The sequence below is a fragment of the Arachis duranensis genome, chromosome 7 (genome assembly GCF_000817695.3).
Source record: "Arachis duranensis cultivar V14167 chromosome 7, aradu.V14167.gnm2.J7QH, whole genome shotgun sequence".
Lineage (NCBI taxonomy): Eukaryota > Viridiplantae > Streptophyta > Magnoliopsida > Fabales > Fabaceae > Arachis > Arachis duranensis.
The window spans coordinates 77,711,853-77,728,856 of NC_029778.3; the positions used below are offsets into that span (position 1 = coordinate 77,711,853).

Genomic DNA, 17,004 nt, shown 5'->3' on the forward strand with positions numbered 1-17,004 from the left:
TAATAAATATTATATATTTTAATATATTTTTAGTATGATTGTATTTTAAATTATATAATATCTTTAATTTTGTTGGAAACTTGTATTTTTGTGAAAAAGAAAAAGATTTTTATTCATTTACAAAATATTTTATGAAATTTGCTGAAAAATTTGCGGAAAATAAAATTTGTAAATTTTATAACAAATTTTTTACTATTGAAATCAAAATAATAAAATTTGCAGTAAAATTTGAGAAAAAGTAAATTCACAACTAATTTTGTAATTTTTTTTTTTAAAATTCTTATCAAGATATTTTATACTAGATAAAGAATAATTGTCGAGATGTTTTTTCTATGGACTCCAATTAAAATAAGTTCGTCTAACCTTATATTTCTGATTTGGATTATATTATCAAATTTAAAGTCATTTTTGAGGTTTCATTTCAAAGAATTAAGGTCAAACTCATCATATGCAACTCTTGAATTTTTGAAGGTTGCATTTTATTTTTTTCATGATTCATTGAAGTGGAAAAACTATTTAGCAGGTGTTAATATGATAGAAGTTAGATTTTTTTTCTTTTTGAATATTAGCCTTCCTCTTAAAAAAAATATAAATTTTTTAATTTTTTATTATTATGATTGTAAAAAAATTGAATATATATCTTGTAAAATATGTAAAAAAAATTAGAAAAATAAATATTAAAATTTAAAATATTGTTATTAATTTATAAAAATACAATGATATAATACTTATCGAATATTCTATTTTTTTGCACAATATAAAAAGTTTAATTAAATAAACAATGGAATATAGAATAATATTAAATTAAATAAATAAAAAAATACCTTATATAATAAAAATGCAAATGATAAAAATTGAACTTGGACTTAGATACTTTAAATAAAATATAAAATAATTAAATCAATTGAACTATCTATTTTTTTTATGAATACAACAATACTAAATTTTTTATGAAAAATTTGAGAGGCTATGCTTATTACAATTTCGTTAGTCGGTTAAGCTGAAGGTTGTGCATCGAAGACTCATTGGCAGTAAGGGTGAAAACAAGTTAGGCTAGGCCAGGCTTTATTCTTAACAGGCCTGATACAGTTGATTAGTCTGAGCCTGACCTGCAGTCTGTTATAGGCTCTTTATAAAGTATTAGACCTGACCTGTTATTCAGCCTGGCCTGACCTGAAGCCTGTTAAAAGACTTGATAAATTTTTTTATAAAAATAAAAATATTATTTAAAAAAATTATTTTTTAATAAAAATTGTTATATATAATATGTTATATATTTAATATTTATAAAAAATTTTAAACTTTTAACATATTTAAAATATACAAAAATATTTATAATAAAATATAATAAATTTAAAATATCTCATAATTTTATTAATAATAAATAATTATTTATATATTTAATTATATTTTAACAGGTCCAGACAAGTCTGCCAGGCCTATAAAACTAATTAATAAGTTTGGGCCTGACCTATTAATATATTAAGACTTTTAAAAAAGTCTAGACCTGTACCTATTTTATAACAGGTCAAACCAGATCAGGCCAAACACAGGTCAGGCTGCAGGCCTTGCCTGCCAGGCTTTTTCCATCCCTAATTGGCAGTGTGCAGTGCGTGACTGCGTGTATATATTTGAAGGTTTCGTCTTCCTCTATCATTCTCTCTCTCACATAGTCACATTTTCTCCTTTTCTTTCAAAAAGAGACAAATTTTAAAATGGCGTGGTTGGGGTTAGTATTCTTCTTCTTCCTTTTCTATCATATTGTGTTTTTACATTTTTTCACATAGTCACATTTTTTCCTTTTTACATAATTTATTTTTGTTTGCAGCAAAATTACATTATTCTGCAAGATCATGGCGGCGATTGCTGCTTTTGGTTACAGACGGGTTGAAATGTTCATTAATTACTATCTGTTTGCGGAAGAATCTTCTAACTGGGAAATAGTTTATTTGTTTTTTCTATACCAATGGCCTGTTGCACTTTTAATTCTTCATATCGTGTACAGGAAAGAAGCAGATTATGGACCCTTTGAGTTCATTGCAAATCTGGGTCTGCATTCCTCCTTTGTAGTAATGCTATACAAACCGTGTCAGATTGCCCTTGGGTCTGCAATTAATGCCACTCCTCCCACTCTTTGGGAGGGGGTGTTTGTGTTTGGCATTTGTCCAGCTGTAATTTCTTGGATGTGGTCAGCTTATGGACCCCGTCGTCTACCCGGCTGGCAGGATGTGGTGGACATCTTCAACTTCTTCAATCAAAATGGGATTATTGCCGGTTTCATTTTCGGGCCTATTTTTGCTGGTGCTTATAAGAACGTGATGCGGATGCTCCTTCATATTTTTTTTAGTTGTTGTTGCTAATTTCATAGAATGGTGCGTCAATCACCACTTATGTCTCGTATTGCTGTTTTTGTTTTTGTGTTAATTGCCGTGCTTGTACAGGGTGCAGTATTTGCATCAAAGGGCTGAATTAATTTCAATTTCATTCTAGATGCAAATATTTTGTAATTTGGTTTATGATGAGTGGACTATTAAGTAATCAAACGTCTAATTGACTTTTCTTTAAAAAATTCATTTGTATGATTCAAATTTAAAATTGGCTAACAAATGAATGATTCTATTTTTAAATTACATGAGAATATTATTTATTTCCAACGTCCAAAGTTAATTGGCAAACTATCATAAGGAAATAAAAATATGGTATCTTTACATATCTTTATATTTGTTCTCCTCAATGACATAATTGCCAACAAAATAAGCATTTTTATCCCTGCTAAAGAAATAAGTGGCAACAAAATTACATTTTAATCACTGCTAATTGAACTTCACCACTGATATGGTGATTATCTACAATGTTGCCTCAGACATAGTTTCATTACCACTGATGTTGAGATAGTTTTCTTCATCCACTCTCTTCTCTCATTTTAAGGTGCCAATGAGTCCCAGTGTTGTGAGCATCATCATTTAACTACCAACCAAACAGAGTAAATTTTAGAGATATTAGTAACTTAATTAGAGATAGATGTGAATAATTTCTATTGTTAGTTACCACAATGTGTTAGTTTCTTGATACACATTATCCTATATATAGTGTGTATCTCTAATGTAAATCTAAATCTCACCATTAATAAAATTCAATTCTAGCTTTCTATCAATTTTTCCTTCGTTTATCCATAGATCATAACAATAAATGAATATCATAATACTTTTCATATCTCTGCTAACAGCATAATTCTAAAGAATATATTCTGTAATTAAACATGTCCAAATATCAATTAACATATGTAGAATGGCGAGTGATTCTCGAAGAATATATTGATTTTGTTGAATTTTTTTAATATCTTATTCACCAAGGCTTTTGTGAGAATCCCAATTATATCTGTCCCAAGCAAACACAGTTAACAACAAAATTAACACATTGACCATTCTCACTAACCACCATTCTCCAATGTAACCATGATCTCATTATAGTTAAAAATTCATTCTCACAAAAGGGTAGAGCCTTTATCATAACTCTCACCAATCACCACAACCACAAAGATCAATAAATAGGACTAATGTAATTATGTAGATTTTAAGCATCAACTATATTTTTTAAAACAAACAAATAAAAAAACAAAAATAATGAACACCAAAAGAAAGGAAACATTGTTAATTAGATGGTATTCTAAACAAAATAATGTAACTATAGCAGCATTTTTTTAGGATAAAAACAATTTGTATATAAACTCCACACATCCACAATAAGGAATGATTTAAAATTGAAACTGTGATAATTGAATCATATCTATTTAGAGACGGAAAAAAACAACATATTTTCAAGTGAATTTCTCTTGTACTTATTATATTAAAGGTTCACAATTTAATTTAGTATTGAAAGAAAGATATTTAGTTCAGTTGAGAAAAAAAGAAGCAGCAAAATGAAAATCATTAGTCACTCCCAAAATCTTCAAAGGCAGTAGCAAATGCCACGTCTCTTTCATATGCCTCTCATAATCCTTTTCTGAAAAGTTTAAAAAATATCAATATTTATTCAGAAAATAAATTTAAAAAATATCAATAAATTTTTAGCATCATACTAATATTCTTAAGTTTCATATTAATTCAGATGTAATATCACCCCTTCTACATGCAACCATGGCAAGATAATTATTAATAATGATACAATGTAATGTGAATTAGCGTGTTACTACACAATCAACTAATATATGATGCAAGGAAAAGTATATGGAACCAACTAATAATCAGTTAAGAATGGAACAACATAATTAATTATAATTAGTTTTATTAATTTATAATTTAATTTGTTTGTTAAATTATTGTTGACCACGTCAGTGTTAGGAGAGAATCACAGATGCTTTGATCATTCATTAGTTGATTCCATATAATTAATTATATTTTATTAATGCGTAACACATGAAACATAGAAATCATATCCAAAACCATCTAATTTACAAGAAAAAGAAACATCTGTGTGCCTATTAGTAGCAACATCCGGTTACCAATTGGCTGATTCTTGACTTATATAGAGTTGGTTTCCTAGCATTGTTGATCATGCAAACATGCACTGGAAGCAATTAATGTTTATTAATTGATTTAAAATTTAAAAAAAAAAAAACAAGATACGAACGTGACCAAATTATAAGTTAATTTTCATTTAACAAATTTGATCATTTGGAGTTTGGACATTAATTAATACTTCATTCATTCATTTTTTTATCACTTTGCATTAAGAATCTTAATTAGAATCACTAATAAAAAGATATAATTAGTATATTTTTTAATACTTTTATAAACTAAAAGCATAATGATACTTCAACAATAAATTATGAAAAGAAAAATGAGTTACAAATAATAAGGAACTAAGTGAATAATATAGAGCCACACAAACCCAAGAGATAGAAACTATTGACATTCTAAAAACTTGCCGCAAAAACGTTATTTTGTTGCGTAATAGAAATCTATCAATTTCTTTGACTTCTATGTTTCTTTTAACAATGATAGGATGATTAAATGATTCATTTTTGTTACTCATTTAGTATTTGATATTTATCATCTCATTATCTTGTTACCCACACTTCATTCTATAGTGATTATTTGTAAGTAAATACATAAGAAATGATTTATGCAAACATTTCTTATTTAGTTTTTCTTCTTTTACCTGCAAATGACTTTGGATAGAATGAAGGAAAGACTATTAATTTGTAGACAAAACACATACATAGAAAAAAAAATCAATATCCCATGAAAAATAAAGTCATTCTAATTTCATTATACATGCATATTAAGGAAAAGTTATCAGAAGTACTTCTTTTATGATAGTAACAATATTAAGTCTGTGCAATTTATTCGGTGAATATTATAAAACCTTTGATGCTAGAATAATTTCACTTGATCAGCATTATTTGGATTTCTAATAGCCACAGTTTTTAGTATTTTGGTATGAACAAAAATTCTTTAAAATGATGAGACAGAATGTTCATTTTAGAATTCTAAAAGAAAAATGCTTATATGCTGGTTACATGCACAGATTAATGCACATGAAAATACTCAGGAATTCGGCAATCATAGGTTAAAAGAACTCTTTCAAGCTTGTTCTCGTGTAAATGGAAACTACTAATGTTAATTTTTGAAAATTTAGAAGGAAAAATACTTTTCAACCACTCAGTGTTAAATAACTAATATTAGAAATTATTCAGGTGAAATTAATAGTGTTCTATAAGGATTTTCACGTGAAATCTCAACATATAAAGCTACTACATGCAGCCACTGTATGTTTAATATGCAGCTCAAATCTCCATCACTTAATAATATTTTTTCTTTTTAATTAGTTAATTATTTGAATATTGATTCAATCCACAATTCAAAATTCGCAGCTAGAATACAATATAAATAACACCATATCACAGGGTAGCGATTATTATACTTAAAATTAAACAATAAATTACCACAATTCAATTACATTTTCAAATTTTAAAGGTAAAGAGCAATACTTGGGAGAATATATCTTGCAAGCTCCTATACACTAAATTGAAACCCATGATCAACAGAAATTATCTGCAAAGTTTATGTGATAAAAAAAAGTGGGTTAAACACAATGAAAAGGAGGATCATTAAAAATATCTCTTCCTTATAAATTCACTCATTTGCAAAATTCACTCATAAATCCTAAAAGAATCTCTTCCTCGTACAAGAAACGATCACGCAGACAGAAAATGCAGAACATAGAATAAAAAGAGCATCTTTTTTTCATAAATTGAGAAGTTCTTTTATCTTTTGATTGAAAATCTTAAAAGTTCTTTTTCTTTATCAATAAGTAAGGCACAACTATAACCCATTGACGAACGGATTTTCTATCGGTAAAGAAATTCACAAAAATATATAATCGCGTTGTAAGTATAGTTTCTAAACCAATAGAAAATTCTTTCGTACAAAAGTTTTGGTTGTCACAAGTAACAAACCCCTGATAAAATTGATAACCGAAATATTGAAACCTCGGGTCGTCTTCTCAAGGAATTGCAGGGAGGTGTTCTTATTATTGGTTATGCAAAGGTATATTTTGGGGTTTTCAAAAGGGTTGAACAAGTAATTTAATTGACAAGAAAAATTAATTAATAATTAAGGAAGAACTCTTGGCAAGGTATGAGACTAGAATTCCTATCCTAATTATCCTTATCAGGTGTGTTGAAATCGGGTTTTAATCCCACTTAGTTATCCCTTATTAAATAAAAGAAAGTCAAGTGGACTAATTAAATTGATCCTTAAGTCCTAGTTAACTTTCAGAGCGATCCAATTCAATTAGCAATTGCCAATTTCAACCACTGCTTTATTTCGACAACTCAAGCGTTACCAATTACTCAACCAAAGTCAAGAAGAGAAAATATATATTAAAACATCAATTGAGAATAATTAATAAAAAAAGTAATAAGTCTGAAATACCTCAAATTATATTAATTAAGAAAATCCTAACATGAAAAGTTCATAAGCCAATCTGGCAACATAAGTCAAACACGAATAAAAGCATTGAGATAAATAAAAGCATAAAAGGAATCAAAGTAAAGAAATATTGAATCTGATATGAAGAACAAATAAATCCTAAATCCTTTAAGAGGAATCTTAATTCTAAGACCTAAGAGAGAGGAGAGAACCTCCCTCTCTTAAAACTACATCTAATCCTAAAATTGTGAATTAATTCCTTAATTGTTCGCTCTCTATGAATGAATGGATCCTGCCACTTAATAGTCTCCAAATCTGTGTTTTTTGGGCTTGGATCTGGACCAAAAAAGGGACCAGAAATCGCTGGGGCGACTTTTGTAAATTATGCAGATCGCGCACATCATACGTCCGCTTGGGTCACGCGGTCGCGTCATTTGGAGTTTTGCTCTTTCATGCAGCCGCGTCAGTCATGTGCTCGCATCAGTTGTGTTTCGCGTAGCACGCGTTTGCGTCATGCACGCGTTCGCGCAGATGCTAGTTTGCGCAAGGCACGCGTTCGCGTCGCTGCCAGTTTCTTCAACAACTCTATTTTGTACTTTCCTTCCATTTTTGTATGTTTCCTTTCCATCTTTTAAGTCATTCCTGCCCTATAAAGCCTGAAAGTACTCAACACACAGATCACGGCATCGAATGGTGACAAACCCCATTTGTAGGGTTTATCTTGTATTATTTTAGGGGATTTTATCACCTTTCACCCACATTTATTCAATGAAATAGCATGGTTTTGTATATTCTCCTTTAATTGTGCTTAAGAGTGAAAACATGCTTTTTAGGTCTTAAAGTAGCCAAATGTAATTTACCTTGATTCCATTAGATGCCTTGATATGTTTGTTAAGTGATTCCAGATTTAGGAGGCAAAGATTGGATTAAAGGAATGAAGAAAAAAGCATGTAAAGTTGGAGAACTCATGAAAAAATGATGGAACCAAAAAGCTGTCAAGCCTGACCTCTTCGCACTTAATTGACCATAACTTGAGCTATAGAGGTCCAAATGATGCGGTTCCAGTTGGGTTGGAAAGCTAACATCCGGGGCTTCGAAATGATATAAATTTTGCCACATGTTGCTTCGCGTTCAGGGGCGCGCACGCGCACTTTGCGCGCGCGCGCCGATTCTGTCTGTGGCCCACTATTATGAAATCGTCCCCAGCGGTTTTAGGAGCCATGTGGGCCCAATCCAACTCATTTCTGATGCTATTTAAGTCAAGTATTGAAGGGGAATCAATATACTTTTAGATACTTTTGATCATTAGCTTAGTTTTAGGAGTTAGAGTTAGTTTTAGAGAGAGAAGCTCTCACTTCTCTCTAGAATTAGGATTAGGAATTAGGGTTAGATTAGGATCTCATAATTCTAGGTTTAATTCAAGTCTCCTTCTACTTCTACCTTCAAGTGGTGATTGCTACACTTTGGTTCTTCTTTCTATCCCTATCCTCTTGTTGTAATTTCTCTTATTTTGTTTCTAGGTTTTGTAATTGAGATATTCTTGTTCTTTTGTTTCCTTTTAATAATGCAATTTGAGATAATTCATGTGATTGTGATGTTGTTGATTGTTGTTTTGTTAATTCTTTGTAATTGTTGGTTGTTGATTCCTTTTATTCTTACAAATAAAAATGCTTTCTTTCATTACCCTCCAAGTGTTTGATGAAATGCTTGAGAGGATGTTAGAGTAGAATTCTATGTTCTTGGCTTGAGAAGGTGACTTAGGATTTCTTAATCCATAACCAATAACAAGACACTTTATTGTAAATCCTAGGGAGAACGACCCGAGGTTTAAATACTTCGGTTTATAGATTTTAGGGGTTTGTACTTGTGACAAACAAATTTTTGTATGAGAGGATTATTGTTGGTTTAGAGACTATACTTCAACGAGATTTCATTTGTGAAATTCTAAACCGTCAAAAATCCGATCGTCAAATGGCAATAAAGGATAATTAAATTTAATATCTCTAAAGCATAGGAAACATGTTTTCACTTATGTCATGTCACAATGAAGGAATTGTAAAACCATGCAAATTCATATGAATAAGTGGGTGAAGAATTGATAAAATCACTCAATTGAGCACAAGATAAATCTATGGTCACAACAAAGGGAAGAAAAATTAAGAAACAAGTATAAGAGACAAGTCAGACAAGTACCCAAAACAGTCCGAACCAAGGACGGGTCATTCAAAAACCTTTTTGTATCAAGATGGGGTGGTTTCCCCCATAGATCCTCAAGAACAACAACAAAAGCACGCTCAACATCATCAAGCATCTCCCAGGTATAGCGAGACACTCTCACATCCCTCTGCCACTCTAGAGGGAAAGAAGGCTCATCATTTTCATCAAAAAAAAGGGGCGGGCCCCCTCGACAACACGAACTTTAAAGAAGTAATTCTTGAAGTCCTTGAAGGACTCATCATACATAGCAAAAACTTTGTGGCCCTGGGCGGACCTGAAAGAAACCCAAGAAGCTTTCTTTTTTGAAGAACCGCCAGGCTTGGCAGAAACAAACAAATAAAGGAAAAGAGTCTGGGAAGATGTTACATTTAATTCACGGCAGAGAAGTATTTTTAATAAAACCCCAGGAATTGGGGTGAAGCTGGGATGGAGCAATATTACACGACCACAACAGGTCGGTTTCAAAAGCAGTAAAAGGAAAGGTAACGTTCAATTGGCTGAAGAAGTATTCATAAGCATAGAAGAAGGGTCGCTCCCTCTCAATGGAAGTCGGAAAATAAACTCTCTCATTAGAACCAGGAGCAATAAGCTCGTAATCCTCTTCACGGGCATTGATACCACAAATCCTATGGCGCTTCCTCAGCTCTGTGCAGAATTCAGCATCCACAACAGAAACACACAACAAAATAAGGGAGTCCAGCCAATCGGACATCCCCTCGGGAACTCGGGAAGACGTCTCTACAATGTTATTTCGAGAAGATATGAGGCCAACTAATCTTACAAGTAAGAAAGAAGATGGGGTTACTAAAAACATCTCGGATAAAGGGAGAAAACAACTCGGTCAACACTATACAGGCGAAGAAACAAGAAAAGGAAAACCCCAAGACTCAAACCAAAGTCTTGGGGCACCCTTTGGAGGCAGTAACAAAGCAAGGTTCCCAGGCAAGACCTACAGCGTGCACCCCAGCATTTCTCAGAAAGAATTCAAAACAGCAAACATTTTTCATCAAAGAAAACCACAAAAAGTCATTACAGTCTACCAAGCAAAAAGCATTCCCAAACATCAAAGCACGCCAAGCAGAGATCATTAAAGATGCAACCTTTTTCAAGATCAGACAAAAAGCAATCTCCAAAAGTGAGGAACATATGCAGATTTTCTATTAAGTATCAGACAGAAAACAACCAGAAGCAACAGTAAAACCCTAGAAGACCTCGATAGAAATGCTAAGAAAATCCATAAGAGAAAGATAGGAAAAGCATGTTACAGCGACAAGCAAATACAAGACCACGAAAAGATTCAAACTTTCAAACATGCAAAATCAGAACTTCACCAAGAAACTAAAGACGAAGCTACGAAAGAAGCAAGAAAGCTAGTGCCAACCTGGAAAGAGCAGCGAGCTTCAAAGAAACTGAAGATGGAAGACGAAATCTGGGAATGCCTTCTCACAAAGAACGCGAATAAAGAGCAATGTCGCAGGGAGAAACGCGAAACTCCAGACGAAAACAGAAGCTCCAGAAACACCAAACGACGCTGCAAACACAGAAAAAGGAGAAGCGCGAAACAAAAGAGCGGAGAGAACAGAGAAAAGAAGTTATGAAAAGGGCGAAAGGAGAGAAACCGTTTCTGGGCTTTCAAAAATCGAAATAAAGAGCCAAAGGGAAACGAGGCAATTGCTAAAATTAAGGAAAGCATTAAACCCTCGCACGTTCCCAAAACACCGATATAAAAGCGCGCGCCTTTAGAGGAAACGTTCTACATTTAAAAGCTGCTACGAAGGAATCTACAAAATGCTTGAGTTCGGCTTCACCAAAAAAAGGACCGAAGTCAAGGACTCGACCTCAAAAAGAAGACTGAGCTCAAGCAGGGGCACTGTTCATACCCTGGGTCGAGGTGTCCGACCCGGGATGTTCGACGGACAAAGCGACCAATCTCTTCAGGTCAGGATAACCCGACCTCTTTCCAAAGAGCTCGGTCAAGTCCCCAGGAAAGCCCAAAGAAGGGCCCAAATAGAGGAACACCCCCAAATCCTAAGGCGGCCCAAGCCTACAGAGAGAAAGGCGGTTCCCTTGAAGATAAGATGACATCACTTAAAGATAAGATAAGATAAGATAACTAACTTATCTTATCCACAGAAGGCCACATCTCACCATTATAAATACACTGGAGCACCCAGGTATAACTCATACTCTGATTCTAATCAATACCTGCTTAATACCCTTGCTAACTTAAGCATCGGAGTCCCTTGCAGGTACCCCCCACCCTCCAAGGACGAAGGATCAGCAGCACTTTCAGTCCCACAAGTCGGACACACCAGCTCCGGCAGTTATACACCTGCCGGACACGTCGGCTCCGACCAACACAGAAGATCTCAACCGAGATCGACCTACAGTTTCAGGTAACCCTCGGAACAGAAACTACAAGGGCAAAATCGACAAAATGCTCGAGTTCGCTTCACCTGAAGGTTCGAAGTCCTAAAACTAAGACTCTACCTCCAAATAAAGATCGAGCTCGAGCAGGGGCACTGTTCATACCCTGGGTCGAGCTCTCCGACTCGAGATGTTCTACAGACAAAGCGATCGACCTTTTTAAGGTCAGGAGGACCCGACCTCTTCTCAAAGAGGTCGGCCAAATCACAGGAAGGCTCAATAAAGGGCCCGAATAGAGGAACACGCCACAAATCCTAAGGCAGCCCAAAGCCTACAGAGAGAAAGGCGGTTCCCTTGAAGATAAGATGACCTCACTTGAAGATAAGATAAAGATAAGATAAAATAACTAACTTATCTTATCTAAGAAGGTCATTCTACGCCATTATAAATACAATGGAGCACCCAGGTATAACTCATACTCTGATTCTACTCAATACCTGCTTAATACCCTTGCTAACTTAAGCATCGGAGTCCCTTGCAGGTACCCCACCCTCCGGGGACGAAGGATCAGCATCATCACCAAGTCCAACGAGTCGGACATAGCGACTCCAATCACCATCATCAAGATTGGACTCCGTAGCTCCGACCAGCATAGAAGATCTCGTCCAAGATCGACCTCTAGTTTCAGGTAACCCTCAAAATAGTGTGCGATGAAGATTTGCATTTGCCAATATAATAGTGATGACCATGGGGTCGTCATACCCTGTCGCGATGCCGGATGCGTCTTCCTTGGTAAAAGTGATTGCCGGGATGTTGGGTGCTTCCTTCCTTTCTGCGACGTGATATACGTCTTTGAGATGTCTTTTGCGAGATGATTTGGAGATTCCTCCCCCGGCGAATCCGCTGTGTATCATGTGGACGTGTATTTCTGGCATCCGGGATGATTGTGTAGTTGGTTCGACATCTTCTGCTCTTCTTCTTTTCCTTTGTTCATCCTCATGGGTGGCCAGGTATCGATCTAGCTTTCCTTCTCATACGAGCTTTTCTATGACGTTTTTTAAGTCAAAACACTCATTGGTGGAGTGCCCGCGGATCCGATGGTATTCACAATATTCAGCCCGGTTTCCTCCTCCTTTTTTGCCTTTGAGTGGTCGAGCTGGTGGTATTTTTTCTGTGTTGCAAACCTCTCTGTAGACGTCCACGAGAGACACCCGAAGAGGGGTGTAATTATGGTATTTTTTGATTTTCTCTCCATGTCGATCTTCCTTTTTTCTGGGATCTTTGTCTTTATCTCGAGGGGTGAACCCTGCTTTTGAGGTCTCTCCTAATTGGGAGTTTTCCTCCATGTTGATGTACTTTTCCGCTCGCTCCTGTACCTCGTTCAGAGATGTGGGGTACTTCTTTGATATGGATTGACTAAAAGGCCCTTCTCGCAGGCCATTAATGAGACCCATGATGGCAGCTTCTGTTGGAAGGTTTTGTATATCCATGCATGTTTTGTTAAATCTCTCCATGTAGTTACGCAGGGTTTCCCGCTCTCCTTGTCTGATTCCCAGTAAGCTCGGCGCATGTTTTGCTTTGTCCTTTTGGATGGAGAATCTGGCCAGGAATTTTTTGGCCATGTCGTCGAAAATCGAGATGGATCTTGGAGGGAGGTTATCGAACCATTTAATTGTCGTTTTTGTTAAAGTAGTTGGAAAGGCTTTGCAACGAACTGCATCTGAGGCATCGGTGAGGTACATTCTGCTTTTGAAGTTGTTGAGATGATGGCTGGGATCCGTAGTGCCGTCGTACAAGGTCATGTCTGGGAGTTTAAAGTCTTTTGGGATTCTTGTCTTCATGATCTCCTTGGTGAATGGATCTTGGTCCTTGCGGGTGCTATCTTCGGGAGTGGATCGGCTGGCTTTAGTCTTGACATCGGCTTCGAGTTTTAGGAGTTTGTTCTCCAATTCCCGGTGTCACCTTATTTCTCTTTGTAGATCCTTTTCGGCCTCTCGTTGACGTAGAGCGTCTTCCTCAAATTGTTTTAACTGATCCTGAAATGCCCCCAGGGTTCCCTCGTTTGGGGAGTCCTTATTGTTGATTTGGGGAGTATCTTTTGGTGTTGTGTCCGCGTTTTTATGCGGCGTTCTTTCTTCTAGATCTGAGCCGTTGTTGTTGTCATGGTCGTCCGCCATGGTGCTGGGATGACTTCCAGGTTCCCCGGCAATGGCGCCAATGTTCCAAGGGTTACCTGAAACTAGAGGTCGATCTCAGACGAGATCTTCTATGCTGGTCGGAGCTGCGGAGTCCGATCTTGATGATGGTGATCGGAGTCGCTGTGTCCGAATCGTTGGACTTAGTGATGATGCTGATCCTTCGTCCCCGGAGGGTAGGGGGTACCTGCAAGGGACTCCGATGCTTAAGTTAGCAAGGGTATTAAGCAGGTATTGAGTAGAATCAGAGTATGAGTTATACATGGGTGATCCAGTGTATTTATAATGGCGTAGAATGACCTTCTTAGATAAGATAAGTTAGTTATCTTATCTTATCTTTATCTTATCTTCAAGTGAGGTCATCTTATCTTCAAGGGAACCACCTTTCTCTCTGTAGGCTTTGGGCTGCCTTAGGATTCGTGGCGTGTTCCTCTATTTGGGCCCTTTATTGAGCCTTCCTGTGATTTGGCCGACCTCTTTGAGAAGAGGTCGGGTCCTCCTGACCTTAAAGAGGTCGGTCGCTTTGTCTGTAGAACATCCCGGGTCAGAGAGCTCGACCCAGGGTATGAACAGGTACCAAGGTGCTCTTTCTCCACTCATCAGGCATCTTCTTTGACCTTAAAATCTCATTAAAAAGCTTGGTTAACTAGTTGATGCCTTTTTCTCCAAGACCCTTCCAAACCTCAATCGGGATATTATCCGGTCCTACTGCCTTACTATTTTTCATCTGCTTTAGAGCCTCTTTTACCTCGAAGTCTCGAATCCTTCGATAGTAGTCAAAGTTTTGATCTTCTTCCCTTGTGCATAATCGACCAAGGCTCGGAAGAGTCTTCTGTCCCTCATTAAATAACTCGTAGAAGTAGCTCTTCCACCTTTCATTAATCTTCTCCTCTTGAGCCAACATCTCTCCATCCTTATCCTTTATGCACTTAACCTGATCCAAATCTCTTGTTCTTCTTTCCCGGCTCTTTGCGATTCTATATATACCTTTTTCTCCTTCTTTCGTGCCCAAAGACTGGTAGAGACCCTCATATGCTATTGTTCTTGCTTCACTTACAGCCACTTTTGTCTCTTTCTTAGCCGCCTTATATTTTTCCCATTATCTACGTTGCGGCATAAAGACCATTTTTTAAAGCACTTCCTTTTTATCTTTATCTTTTTTGTACACTCGCATTCCACCACCAGGACTCCTTGTCTCTTGGTCCTATTCCTTTAGATTCACCAAAACTTTCTTTTGCTGTTCTTCTAATAACTTCTGTCATCTCCCTCCACATCTCTTCCGCGCTTTCATTCCCATCCCACTTTGTCTCTTCTCCTACCCGTCTTAGGAAGCTTCTTTGTTCCTCACCTTTCATCTGCCACCACCTCGTCCTTGGGTTCTTCGTATGATGTCTTTTTCTCAACTTTTGCTCAACGCGAAAATCCATGACGAGCACCCTATGTTGTGTTGTCAAACTCTCTCCCGGAATAATTTTACAGTTAATGCAAAATTTCCGGTCGACTCTCCTCAACAAGAAGAAGTCGATTTGAGAGCTTGTCATGCCACTCTTATAGGTTATAAGATGTTCGTCTCTCTTTTTAAAACATGTATTTGCGATGAGAAGATCAAAGGTTGAGGAAAAGTCCAAAATAGTTTTACCTTCGGCATTGATCACCCCGAAACCATGGCCTCCATGAATACTCCCATATCCAGTCACTTCTCTCCCAACATGGCCATTTAAATCTCATCCTAAGAAAATCTTATCTCCCAAAGGTATGCCTTGAACCAAACTCTCTAGATCCTCCCAAAACCTTATCTTGTATTGTTCGTCCGAACTCACTTGCGGTGCATAGGCGCTAATCACATGGAAAGCACCTCCCTCCACCACAAGTTTGATAGAGATGATCCGATCTCCCACCCTCTTGACATCTACTACGTCCTTCTTCCACTGCTTATCCACAATTATTCCAACCCCATTCCTATTCTTCACCTTTCCTGTATACCAAAGTTTGAAATCAGAAGTATCCAACTCCCTAGCCTTTGCACCAACCCATTTCGTTTCTTGTAGGCACATAATGTTAATCTTCCTCCTTGTCATGGTGTCCACCACCTCCATGGACTTTCCTGTTAAAGTGCCTATGTTCCATGTCCCAAATCTCAACTTTCTGTCGCTTTGACCTTTACCTTTTACTTTGTGAACTAGCTTATTTACCCTCGTCCGTTCACGAAAACGCGAGAACCTTTGCTCATTTAACACTACATCCGGGCACCGATGCAGCGGCTCTTACTTTGACACCGTACTCGAGCCATACGGCGTGTTGCTTCCGGACAACGACCTAGCTTTAGCGCAATAATGTCTTTGATTCATGTCATGGAGGTTCGGCGATATTTTTATGTTAGTTGCCGAAGACCTAACACAACCCTCCTCCTTTATCCGGCCTTGGGACCGACTATGTACCGCAAGTGTAATATAGGCGAAGTTTGACGCATAGTTGATACACTCATAAGACTCACCACTTGCTACATGTCAATATGTCATTGATCAGTTAAATATCAACCACACTTAACTACCTAAATCCATGTCACCAGAGAACCCACCAATAAATAAAGGTTGATAAATATATCTCTGCACTGCTGCAACACAACCAAAAAGAAACAAAATTGGATGTGGGTTAGGAAGATGTTCCACATATGCCGGTGTTCTTTTTGGAATATAATATTCAATATTTTCAACCATTCAGATATAATAAAAAAAATTACACACGCCCTAAATTTTGCGGATGAAATATATATGAACAATTGAACATAAAGTTTGGACTATGCATGTAAATATGCAACGGTTTATTTCTTCAACAAGTTTTATTAGATTGAAGTTTAAAAAGCTATTTTCCCCAGCCATGTCTATTTTGGCCGAGTTGCATTGAACCACGTGGCATTTTTTTATTTCTTTTTCTTTTAACGAGTTTCACACCCATCATGTAACGTATATACAACCAATTTGTTATTATGTATAAAAATACTATTTGATATGTTATAAAAAAATTTATTTCACTAATATAAAAAATTAGATTATTTGTTTATTATATATTAAATTATTTTATTATAATAAATTTAATTATTCTGATAAGTGAATATTTAACTAAAAAAACAAAATAACATGAATAATATTTATGTCCACATGATATTTTTGACCTTATAAATATGTATGTAATTAGCTTACAACTTATTTAAAAAGTAGATTAAATAGGTGAATCATAAATGTTATTAGGTTACCATGTTAGTCACAAAATAACCTAATATACATGCGGTA

The 17,004-nt window shown here is 35.9% G+C and overlaps 1 protein-coding gene across 1 annotated transcript; it reads left to right on the forward strand.

Annotated features, from left to right (window-relative positions):
* Positions 1-1,683: 1,683 nt before the first annotated feature.
* LOC127740590 (uncharacterized) lies at positions 1,684-2,530 on the forward strand. Its single transcript, XM_052251683.1, has 2 exons — positions 1,684-1,729; positions 1,829-2,530. The coding sequence occupies exons 1-2, from the start codon at positions 1,716-1,718 to the stop codon at positions 2,358-2,360; spliced, it is 546 nt and encodes a 181-aa protein (XP_052107643.1). The 5' UTR covers positions 1,684-1,715; the 3' UTR covers positions 2,361-2,530.
* Positions 2,531-17,004: the final 14,474 nt, after the last annotated feature.